General features: G+C 46.6%; 1 protein-coding gene across 2 annotated transcripts in view; it reads left to right on the top strand.

The window, feature by feature from the left end:
* Nucleotides 1-3,882: 3,882 nt before the first annotated feature.
* LOC311587389 (heparan sulfate glucosamine 3-O-sulfotransferase 3A1) overlaps nucleotides 3,883-12,842 on the top strand; it is a 109,315-nt gene continuing 100,355 nt past the window's right edge. Inside the window, exon 1 of one of the 2 annotated variants that reach the window (XM_084764115.1) lies at nucleotides 3,883-5,895. In XM_084764115.1, the coding sequence (XP_084620241.1) occupies nucleotides 5,336-5,895 (560 nt within the window). In that variant the 5' untranslated portion in view covers nucleotides 3,883-5,335. Of the gene's footprint in view, nucleotides 5,896-7,164; nucleotides 7,359-12,842 lie in introns of those variants that run through there. The other variant, XM_084764118.1, reaches the window with a different exon arrangement.

Genomic DNA, 12,842 nt, shown 5'->3' with positions numbered 1-12,842 from the left:
GTTTTGAAATCTGTGACCACTTCCACCCACCCTCTATTTCTAGGAAATAACTGAATGTCCTTGTTGCTGTCTGGAACAGGGATGCTCACTCCATTGGCATACTCCTGCACCCTGCCTTGGTAAAAGAAAAAGCTTAGGCAAAAAAAAAAAAAAAAAAAAAAAAAAAAAAAAAAAAAAAAAAAAGAAAAAGAAAAAGAAGAAGAAAATGCAAAAGCAAAGGCAGCCATGTCTACATTTATAGCCATCCTAACACAATGGAGATGCTCATAAAAATCATACAAGTTATTCCAGAACTGGCTTCTCTTCTTATTCTCCCTTCCTTTCCTGCAGTCTCTAGCTCTCACTAACATCTTCCCCAGATCAATCACATAGTACATTCCTACAGAAGCACGCACTGTTTACAACACAGCACTGCCCTTCCTGTCTCTTGGCCTTTCTTTCTCTCCTTGAAACTCCCCCCTGCCCCCCCATCTTGAAACTCTGCTCTTGATTCATTGTCTCATTCATCACATCTCTCTAGGACACATCCCTGCATGAGGTAGGTAATGTTTGCTCTTCTGGGTGTACCACTGAGCCTCGATTGTGACTCCCTAGAGCCACTATAGCCTTAAGGGGGAGGCATAGGTGGCCAGACCTCTATGTAACTATGGTTCCTTCTGAGGTTCTGAACCAGGAGCTAGCATCAAACCAAACAGAGGAAATGGACAAAGAAGGTGTTCTTGAAGATGAATTTTGAGTTAGCATCTGCAGGATAGATTAGAAGTGAACACATTGTGCCTTGAGAGAAAAGAGAGAAGAGCATATAATCTGGTAGTTTGCCAAATAGATGTTATAGTCTGATGAGCTCATCAAACTCATAAAGCCCATGTTTCTCCACAGGGAGGACACAGTCCTTGCATTGCCCCCCATTCCTGATGCAGGGGCTGACCTCTCCATACCAGCCAGTTCCTGAGCTCTCTGACTTCTATGTCAGTTAGTCTAGTAGGGTGTGCTGAATCCAGATGCTCTAGTTGAAGGCAGAGATACAGATGGGGACAAACAAGAGGCAGTGAAGGGCCATTAGAACTGTTTCTTACATATGCTTGCTTCCCTGGGAAAGGGGAATGTGGTGGTTTGAATAGGTTTGGCCTCCATAGACTTGTGTTTGAATGCTTGGCCTATGGCACTATTAGAGGGTGTGGCCTTGTTGGAGGAAGTGTGTTACTGTAGAGGTGGGCTTTTAGCATATATATATATATATATATATGCTCATCATATATACAGATACATATATACATACATGCACACACATATGTGTATATATGTATATATGTATACATGTATACATACATGCACACACACATATATATATACATGTATACATGCATATATATACATATATTCTCAGCTATGCCCAGTCATATAGTTCCCCCCCTGACTGCCTTTAAATCAAGATGTAGAACTCTCAGCATCATGCCTGCCCTCAGGCTGCCATGCTCCTCAACACGATGATAATGGAGTAAACCTTTGAAACTATATGCAACTACAATTAAATATTTTCCTTTATAAGTGTTGCTGTGGTCTTGATGTATCTTCACAGCAATGAAACCTAAGACATGGAAGTAAAAAGTATGTCTGCAGTGATGCGATCTGTATTATCTATCATCTGTTTATTTCTACACAACACACACACACACACACACACACACACACACACACACACACACACCTCTTTGATTCCTTTCCTAGGAGGTCAACTTGGGTCAGCTTTGTCCAAACACCAAGGTATGGAGCTTTTCTGTGCAACCGTTTTTTTGTAGCTGTGACCTCTCTCTGCTATGATCCATCCCCTCTTCTTTAGACGGAATGCAACCAGCCCAGGAGTCCTGCGATGTACTTGGGCACTGTCTCCTAAAAAAAGAATGTTGATAACATGTCCCTGAATTATGCTTATTTGAATGTGGGTGTATGACACCTCTTGAGACGCTACAGGGGCCCTCCTCCTCTGAAACAGCTTTGTCATCTAAGCTGCCACTTCAGTAGTCACGAGCTACATGTGGGTACTGAGCATCAGAAATGTGGCTTCAATGTGCAAGAAAAGGAAAATACACACTGGTATCCAAAGACTTGGATGGAAAAGGAAAGAAAGGAAGAAAGATAGGATGAATGAAAGAAAGGAAGGAAGGAAGGAAGGAAGAAAAAGAAAGAGGGTGTCTAGCCTGTTTTCTGTTGTTCAAACAGAGAACCACATATTGGGTCAATATATACAGTAGACATTTATTCAGCTTATGTTTCTGGGTATTAGGAAATCTGGGAGGTTTGGGGCCACATCATTAATGCTTGCAGAGGGATACACAGAGGTGGAACATTACCTAGTGAACAGGAGAACGTGAAGCTCAGTGCTTTCCATCCAGATGAGAAAGCAGATACTCTGGTCACCATCTGCGTGGCTACATGCTTTCAGAATGACTTCTAAGTGGCCTCTGTTTTTGCTGCTTTCCTTCTACAAACCAGACCAAAACACACAGAGGAAAGTTTCAAAATACATTAAACCTTAAGACGGTATTAAACTTCAAAGCGATTTGTCAATATCCAATTTTCAGACATAATAGGACATGGAAAGTTGGCAGGGCATGCCGCTCATCCTGTGCCAAGCCTAGCGCTGTCTGGCCTCAGAGTCTAACCAGTGTAGGTGCTATTTTTTTTTAATTGTCTATTTTAATTTACTTTCTTATATCTCTTTCTTCCGTCTCCACCCCAATCTCTTCCAACACCCCAACACCAGGTAGGAGAGAAAGAATGTTAGTGGGGAGAAAGGGTGTAGTTCTCTTTGGTTACTTCCTGCTGTTTAGGGATGTCCTTCCTTGGGGGCAACTCCAATATTCATTTCAGGACCTGTCACACTGCATCAACAGAAACCTGGAGTGGGGTGGGAGAGCAACAGCGTTCTTCGTTCTCTGAGCCCCCACCCCTCCTCTCTCTTTCTCTGAGCTTTAGTATTTCTTCCATCTGGCAAGGTCTATTCCCCTTAAGAGGCCGTTTCCAGCTGACAAAGATCACATGCCCTCTCACAAGGGTGTTATCAGCTGTGGGCAAAGTGGAGCAGCAACCCCAGTGCCCCACACCTGGGATTAAAACAAAAACATATTTACATAACATAACTGAGAAACCAGAATTTCCCTAACAAGCCAGATCTTCACTGCTTGTAGAATCAGCTGTGACAGCTCCTTGCCCAGTGAGTTTTTACCCAGCAGGCCGCAGACGACCCAGTTCTATCCAAGGAAACTCAGAACTAGTAGTGCCCTGGTGGAGGCTGAAAGGCAACCCTCTAACTTCTACTCCCTTGGTCAAATTGGGGTATAAGCAAGAAGAGGAGAGAAAAATCTTAAGTGTCAAGGCTGGCACTTTCCCAGCGCTCACATCTAGACTCACAACTGTTAATAATCATTTTAAAGAGACCCAGCACCTTCCAGCGGGCACCAGGCACCCTGGGATGCACAGGCATACCTGCGGGCAAAACAGCGACGGGCATATAAAAATAAAAAACAAATGAATAAAATTGAAAACAAACTTTCCACAAAGTAACCCCCAAAGAAAGCAATCAGACCTCCAACATTTCCTGCACATTCTACTGGCTACCTCCCCACGAGCCAGTAAGGGGTAGATTTTTAATCCTTAGTGACCTGCTCTGTGGGCCATAGGAAGGGTCACCCGTTGTTTATAGAAGGACTCTTAACCCTCAAAGAGTAAGAACACATTCACACATACCATATGGTACACACACACACACACACACACACACACACACACACACACACACAGTATTAAACTTTAGCAACAACTGGATTTATCAATTTGGAATTGAACCCAATTTTTTGAAATCTTGATTTCTGCTTTGGGTGTACTTATTGATCTACTTCCTAAAGGGTTTCTCTCTAGGTCCTGTTTTACTCTTAATCCTTTAAATAAACCCAAGGGAAAACCCAAAATATGGGTTGTCAAGGGCCCTCTCTGGACAGTGAAGTACTCCTACAAGTCCGCCCTGAAGAACTCTCTTTGACTGTACAAATGGGGGCTTGGCCTGCCACTGAGTCCAGGAACTCATGAAAACAAACTTCAGAAGTTTGTGGCAAGAGAGGGGTGGGATGGATGGGCTGGAGAAAGGCAGGGATGCAGAAGCTGGGACAAGAGGAAAGCAGGGAGTGGGTATCTGGGGTGGGTGGGTTGTCAAGGGTGCCAGGGGCTAAACTGAGCTAGGGAGGCCTGGGAACCCCTAATCCGGGTAGGGACTGAGGAAATGGGCATCAGACCCAGGCAATCGCACAGGACCTAGCAGTCAGCTTGACAGCAGCCCAGAGACTTAGGGGTAAGCAGGAAAGAGAGGGACTGTGGGGAAGGGGCGTCGCCTCTGTCGCCTCCGCCCTCTCCAGGGTATTGGGCGGTGCCTCATCACCTCTCCCCCGCCCTGGTCCCACTTCTTCGGCCTCTCTAGCAGGCCCCTGAGCCTCTACTCGGCACCCCGGCGCGGATCCCTGAGTTGGTCTGGCCTGGGCCGTTGACGTCACCACCAAGTTTGCTGTCCTTCGCGTCCCACGTGTGTCGGTAGCGGCCAAGGAGGCTGCGGGGGAGCGCCTAGGAAGACAGTGGCAGCGGTGCTGACAGGTCCCGCACAGCGGGGCCACTCCAGGCGGCTCCTAGCCGGGCTCCCAGAGGAGTAGGTAGACTTCCGGAGAGTCCAAGAGACCAGAAGGCTCGAGTCCCACTCGGACAGAGGGAGTAAGGGAGACCTTGTACGGTGCTGAGACTTTCTGAGCCAGGACTCAGGGCGCGCTCCGGGGCGGGCCAGGAAAGCAGAGCATCCAGCGGCTGGGAAAATGGTCACTCGCCTTGTCCGGAGCGTACAGAGCTCTTTGGCCTTGGAGCCCCGCATACCCTCCACGGGAATGGAGCAAAGGATGCAAGGTAGCTGAGCCGAGTTCCGCACAGAGTAGCCGCTCAGGACCGTGCTGAACCGAGCACCTTCTTCACCGCCGCCACAGAGACTCCCTTGTACGGCGGCGACCCAGGGTGCTAAGCTCTGCCCAGCTAGGCTCAGGACGCGTTCCACACCCGAGACCATGGTTTCTTAAGCACAGCCCCGCACCCCTTCCCGCCCCGTCGTCTGGTACCTGGGACCCCGAGAAGGACTCGGAGCGGAGCGCTGGGTCCCAGCGCCAGCTCCGGCCGCCGCAAGAAGGGGCGCTCCGGCGATGTGGCCGCAGGGCTGTGCGCGGGCGGGCTGAGGGGATGACAGGGCTCCCGGCTCAGTCCCGGCCTAGCATGGCCTGGGCGCCCTCCGACGTCGCCTCTGGCTAGGATGGCCCCCTCGGGCCCCGCCGGCGCCCCGTCGAGCCCGGTGGAGCCACTGTCCCGTAGCATCTTCAGGAAGTTCTTGCTGATGCTCTGCTCACTACTCACTTCCCTCTACGTCTTCTACTGCCTGGCCGAGCGCTGCCAGCCTGGGTCAGGCCCTGTCGCGGGGGTCCCGGGGCGCGGCGTCCCTGCAGGACCCAGGGAACTAGCCGCGTGGCCCGCGGGGGCGCAAAGGAAGCGCCTCCTGCAGCTGCGGCAGCGGCGGAGGCGCGGGCGGCCCGGGCCAGACGACAGCGGCGACCAGGACGAGCAGAGCCCCGGGCTGGCCGCGGCTCTAGGCGGCTCCGGGGCAGGAAGCAGCGTGGCGGAGGCCCAGTCAGGGACCCTGACCTTACTGCTGGATGAGGGTAGTAAGCAGCTGCCGCAGGCCATCATCATTGGCGTGAAAAAGGGCGGCACACGGGCACTGCTGGAGTTCCTGCGCGTGCACCCCGACGTGCGCGCCGTGGGTGCGGAGCCCCACTTCTTCGACCGCAGCTACCACAAGGGCCTCGCCTGGTACCGGTGAGCGCGGGGACCCCCAGGGGTACTTCTGAACTCTGGCTGCGCAGAGAGGGAGATCTTGGGACAGATAGCAGAGTGAAAGCAGTATCTGTCCCCAACAGGCTTTCATTTCTTCCTTCTCCCTTGGGGAGGGGCAGATTGAGAAAGGAAAGGGGGCTTGAGTTGATTTTAGTCCCCAGGACTCCCTTCTCGCCCCCGTGCCCCCCGGAAACCGTCTACTCCTAAAGATCTCTCTTGTATTTAGAGAAAGAAAAGGAAAAAGAGAGCATTTCCTTTTAAGTTAGAAACCTGTTCGCCATTACTGGGTTATCTCACTAAAGGAAGCTTGTTTCTATTCTTTTATCTTTGGGGTAATTCCCTGTGGTTAACACGGTCTTTGCTCCGGCATTTATTTGCCTTGACCCTTTGCCAGATAGCTGTTCAAGGTGGTAAGTCACTCAGTAAAAGTGTCAAGTGCTCAGAGAGTCCATGTAAGTTTGGGTAATCTATGTCCCAGCGAGTGCCAGCAACCACTCGCTGGGCTTTATAGAAGACTTCCTTGGTAAAAATCATTGGCCTGACAGAAATTTTTCTAAACACCTCTGAACAATTATCTTTCCAAACAAGATAGTTAATTTTAAAGGGGGGAGGGAAGGGAAAGGGGGAGGAGTAAGAATCGTGGGGAAATGCGGTGGATACAATTTAGGAAGTAAATCTCATTTATGAGGTAAGCTTATTTGCAATGTCAAATTTAGATCACCTATATCAGAGTTAACCAAACTCTAATAAATTCTATTGTGTCCTGGATTTGGTTTGTGGTAAAAATACTGACTCCCCCCCCCCCCTTCTCCAAGTTCAAGGGGAAAAAAATCATATGGTTAGAATTTTCCCATTTTATAAAGTTCAAGCCTGTTCATAAAATATTCATTCTCATTATAACTGAAGCAATATTAGAAAAGTTATGACACAGTTGAGATACACCAAAGGAACCATTCATAAAGTAGAGGCAGACATGAGGTGACGAGTTTATTCACTTGTGGGGTCAAGAGCATGTTCAGATTGATATCAGGAGCTGGATTTATAGTTTAGTCCTAAAAAAATCAAATTCAAACATTAAACACTTCTTAAAACAGTAAGTTTCCATTCGTTGGAAAGAAAAACAATCAGCCGTCCCCTCATACGGAGTATATATCATTTAAAATCGTCAGCCACTTAAATAACTCCCTCCCCTGTGTTTTTGTCATTTATGTTGTATCCTCTGGGCAGCTCTTGTGAAATGACCTGTTGAATCTGGACAGCAGGTCCCTTCTTCCGAACACAAAGACGGTTCTGTGCTATTCCTCAAAGACACAAGAAAGCAGTGATTAAAGACTCCTAAACCCTTATCTGGAGCTGCACCAGTTGAATCTGGCCTCATACAGGGCTGGGAGGGACACATTTCAAGCCATCAGTCTGAAACATCTAGACCAGCCCTGGGCTCAGAGGTACTATTAAGCATAGTGAAATGTTTAGTAGTAGCCCCCCTCCCCTGCCCCTCAATTTTCGTTTTGCCCTACAAACTGTATTTCCACAGGGTAGGATTGTTTCTTCTTATTTCAGTAACGTACACTTGGGGACATAGTATATCTACAGACCTGTAGCTGATTTTCCGTGGAACTTTCTGAAATCATGTAAAAGCAGGAAGGTTTTCAAGGTAACTAGAAACACAACTACTTAAAAAAAAGAAGAAGGAGGAGGAGGAGGAGGAGGAGGAGGGGGTTGTTGGAGAAAAAGTCGTAAACTCTGAGGCCGCCCTGTCCTTTGCTATGAAGGAAATCTCCTTGGGTTGTTTACCCAGTAGAGAAGTTCTATAAAGCAATTTACGGTGGTTACAAAAATAACTGCACAGTACACTTCATGGTTTGGTGAATTTAATTTTCCAAGTGTCGGAACAATGTCTTTGTTTTAACATTCGCAGTGAGTGTTTTTTTTTATTGAATGCATAAATTTAAGCTCTCTGAATAATATGAAAAGCTCTTACTTAAAAGAACTGACCTGTGCAGCCTGGATTATGGGATTATTTAATGAAAATTTCCCCACAGTCCTTTCTCATCTTGACTCTGAACTTGGAGGTTGATGTTTGTGAGAAAGACTGAAGATTTAACTCTCTGAGTAAGAAAACCCCACACAGATTGCCTTGAAGCTACTGTGCATTTTGGTCACTTATTTTACCTAATAATCAGATTAAGAATCTGGTTAGAGTTTCCTAAATTGTCCCCAAATTTGCAATTTAGAGTTTCTAGACACACTCAAGACCACACATACACACACACACACACATACACACACACACACACAGAGAGAGAGAGAGAGAGAGAGAGAGAGAGAGAGAGAGAGAGAGAGAGATGGGGGGGACAAAAAACCCAAAATATTTTATTTGAATCCTGAGGAAAATTAGTCAAGACATAAATAAATCAAAATATGTCTAGTCTCTCTCTCTCTCTCTCTCTCTCTCTCTCTCTCTCTCTCTCTCTCTCTCTCTCTCTCTCTGTATTTGTCCTAGCAGTTTGCTATGGTAGCGCCCCCTACTGCCCTCACAAAAGGAGAAAACTTGTTTTTAGAGAATTTGAAGAAATCTCTTGGAGAAGTTTAGGAGTTAGACACTTCTGTTGTTGAAATATTCCTGTATATTTCCACCATTGAGGAGACAATGAGACTATAAGCCGTGTTTCCAGAGTAGAAAATAAATCCATCTCTGAAAAAACATATAGGAAAACGAAAATGAATTTGCTACTCTAACTCTTTAGACAGGGCGCTGTTCTTACTGATTTAAAGCACCTTGATGCCCTAGCAAACCTCCTGGCCATGTTTCTGTGTGGGGATATGGACGTAATAACGCAGGACACTCCAGTGGAGGTTTCTGGGTATGAACCCCGCCCTGTTGGATTTGAGAAACTTCCCTCGTGACTTCACGCAGCAGACATGATATCAGGATGACAAATGTCTGGGGCCCGCGTGTCGTGGGGTAGCGATTATTCAGAGTGGATAGTATCCCTTTCCGCTGTGGGGGTGGCATGATCGTGAAGAAGAAGTGTAAGTCGTTCACTCCTTTCAATATGCGGGGCGCCTTCCCGGAAGTCAAGACCGGCTGCCTCTACTGAAGTTCAAGGGCAGGTGGGCTTTGAACCGAAGGAGATGTGCCCTCACCCTGCTTGTTAAGTACACCCATACCAACTACAAGGTAATTCCATTTCCTATGCGGAGACAGCGGGGCGCTTACGTGTAAAGTATTTAAATAAGCTGCACATGCGCAAGTCCACATATATCTGCATTCCTTTTGGTATCTGTGGGCATTTGTCCCATCCTCCTGCGTGCATCAGACTTCGCAGATGTTCTTGTCCCTCCTATAAAAATAGCGTTTTCCCATTACTTAAAGCACCCTTCTCTGCACTTTGCATCACATTTACATTATTTATAATGCACGATACAATGTAACTGTTATGTAAAGAGCTCCTATAGTATTGTCCAGGGAATAATAACAGAAAAAAAAATTCAGGACATGTTCAGCACAGATGTAGTTCTTTTCTGGGTGTTTTCATACAGTTGGCTGAGTCTCTGGGCGTACAACCTGCAGACACAGAGGGGCCTGCCATGCATCTGTCTGACCTCTATCCATCCACACGTCCACATGAGCACACATGCTCATAAGTGGCTCCCGTAATACTCTATCTTTATTTGGCCCGTGATAGAAAGCATTCCCTATGCTGTCTTTGGTACTGCCATGTCCCACATTTTAATTGCCTTCATTGGCAGCTCTGGGCCATTTTAGCAGAGAATCCCACATTATAGCATACAGAAAAGATCATGATCAGGGCCTTGTTTTTCAGGGCCGCTGGAGAGTGGGCTTGACCAGAGGCACTTCCCGTTTCTGGGAGAGCTCTGCATGTTGCAGCAGCTGGAAGCAGCTGCAGAGTTCCACCAGGAACCATTCCCACTGTCTGGCCCGCCATTCCCTTTCTTTCACGAAGAGTTTGAAATTTAAGCCAAAGGAGGTGCAGATTCTGGCCACCCACGCAAGGTCACAAGAATGGAAGTGCAAAGACGGTGTCCTTGAGTGAGCAAAGAACAGGGCTGGGGAGGACTCCATGCCTATGGCGAGAAGGGAAAGCATGTTTTCCATGAATATATTTCTCCGGAGCTCTGAGTGACAGGACACTTCCTACCTGCCGCCATTGTCTGAATTCTGGGCTTTCCCCCTGTAGATGTCACTGTCACATGTGTGTTTGTGCACCATGTACATGCATATGTGTGTAGAAATAGATATGCAATACTCAGGGAAGGGTTGATACTTGTATAAGAAACTTCATTAAATGTTTGGGGAGTGTCTAAGACATGCTTGGTATGCAAGAGGCGCTGAGTACCCTGGATCTGATACCTCCAGTCTGCACTTGTTTATGTACGCGTTCCCTTATGATCTGAGGGGTATAGGATGCTGATACACTCTACATGAGAATGCAAAGACAATCTCTGGGTGGAAGTCCCCCCCCCCATAGCATTGTGACCTCCTGCCCCACCTCCCCTTAAGAGAAAATGCTCTGGCCCCAGTATTTGTCTCATATAAATAAACTGGTTGATTGGCCAGGGAAGAATAGGGCCAAGTCCGTATATTAGAGGGGTCATGGGAATAAAGTAAGCCTGTGCAATTAATGACAACAGGGGCTACCCTTACATAGACCAGATGTTCACATCATGAAGAGTGTTGGTCACAAAGCAAACAAGCGTCCTTGATATAAACAACCATAAGAAGCAGTCATCTCTCTGTGGGACACGTTTGAACAACTATAAACTATAGTCACTATCAGTCCCATTGCTGGGTCCAGGCAGGAACCCTGTATACTTAGCTTTTTTCCTGGGGGAGGGAAGACCATCCACCCCCCCATCTAATAGAGATATGGCCCACAAAGAGAACTGGTTTTACTAGGCACAGTGACTCACCTTGTAACCCAGAACTATCGAGGCTGAATGAGGAAGACCTCAAGGTTGAAGTTAGCTTGGCTCTCTAGTGAGGCACTGCATACAAATAAACCAAACCAAAACAAAAAACAAACAAACAAAAAAACCCCCCAAAATATTACCACCAACAAAACAAAATACAAAACAAAGCAATCCAATGTAGTTTCTTGGTCTGTGTTTCCCAACAATATTCAACCCTGAGCATCTGGGAATTTTGTTGTCCTTAAGCAATGAGTTAAAATTGTGCAAATAAAGTTTCTTACTAGATATGTGCTTTTTAAATATGCACAAAAGACAGAAAGCAACACTTCTGCCCTCTGGCCTTCACCTTGTTCAGATGCTTAACACTTCAGAGTGTGTGTTCTTTTGATCTGTGGGGCATGTGAACACAACTAGAAAGCAAAGGTATGCGAAGCCAGTGCTCAGTTCTCTTATAATTCCTACTTCCAACGATACAGCCTTGTATCATTAAATGGTTGCCTTTTCTCAGGCACCTGAACACCACGGATTGCCCTCAGGTCATTTGAGTTCGGTACTGCTGAGTGCAGTTTTAGCCAGTCTCAGGAGTTGTCAGACGATGGTAGATGTGTGGCAGGAAAGGGGGAGTGTTTATTAATAATGCAGTTAAGTACTTGCCATTAGGAATGCGAGAGAGTCTTTGAAAGGATATAAACAAAATTCCTTCTCACTTGAGAGCCGCCTACTTTGAATGTGTCGCCTAGCGCCACCTAGTGGTAAAATAAACACTCTGTAAACCTCCCTGCCAGAACTGTTGAGACTCATGATCAAGATGTGTTTGTAGTCTTCTTAAACAGAAGAGAAAAGAAAAGAGGGGGAAAAAAAACAAAAAACAAAAAGCAAAACACAAAAAACAAAAAACAAAAAAACAGCAATGAACCATGTAACACTTATAAAATAGGTTCTTTCCACCAAGTGTAGCTGCTGCACTTTGCCTCTGTTAGGTAGGATCAATTCTCTTCTTTCAGGCAGGCAGTTTACTCTTTGGAGAGAAATAAAAGAGACTTGACTTGACAATAAACCTGAAAAGCATGATACAAATGATTAGAGGATTTATATTAGAAATGTGCACGGGGAAGGAATGCCATATGCCCCAGATTACTTCTGTTAGTGCGTTTTGCCTCTGTTTCTGAGAGCTGGCTTCAGATGAAAATGCTTCCAGATGACTTTATTTTAGGCTTAGTCCTCCCCCTATGGGGCACAGGCTCTGGAGGAGGGCCCCGTGGTTAACAGAAGTGCAGGCATAGGGAAGCCAACTTAACCCTTAGAGCTCCCACGCTGTGCCCACCCAGTGCAGGACAACTCAGGGGACCGTGAAGACATCTATCAGAGGTATATTTCTGTGCCTAAGAAAACATCAAGTAACCCGGTGGCTGAGGTCAGCACCCCCTTTTGCTAAGATCTGCTCAGCTGTCATATTATTCTTTGGACATAACTTTATTTCAACTGTGTGGTATTTACCTCCAGAGTCCAGAACCTGTGTAAATATGACAGCCCTACAAATAACCCAAACTGAGTGGCACTTTATGACACACTAGTGCAGTACTCTTCAAAAACATCAAGAAGCCCTAAAACCTAGGAAGACTCACAAACTCCTCCCCATGGGAGGAGACAACAATGTGTGGCCACTAATAAGCGAAGAAATTTAGAGGTGTGTGTGTGTGTGTGTGTGTGTGTGTGTGTGTGTGTGTGTGTGTGTGTGTTCTCTTGATTGGAGCCTAGGACAGAAAAATAAGTGTTTTGGGGACAAATTAGGCAAACGGGGACAGTGTGAATGGTTCAGTCAATGGCATCACGTGGTCGTCTCCTTGTATCTGAGGTCTCACCTCATGCAGTTTCACTCACTGGTGGGCATCACTCCTGTGCCCAGTGTATCCGCACAGCATAAAACACCAACTGCTCCCCACTTAGCAGCCTTCTCCCTTCTCATCTCCGCTCTCCCAGTGGCCCCTGTGCTC

Source organism: Acomys minous (assembly GCF_964271855.1).
Source record: "Acomys minous genome assembly, chromosome: 16".
NCBI lineage: Eukaryota > Metazoa > Chordata > Mammalia > Rodentia > Muridae > Acomys > Acomys minous.
Note: the sequence above shows the minus strand (reverse complement) of the source record. Positions and strands in the feature narration are given on the sequence as shown.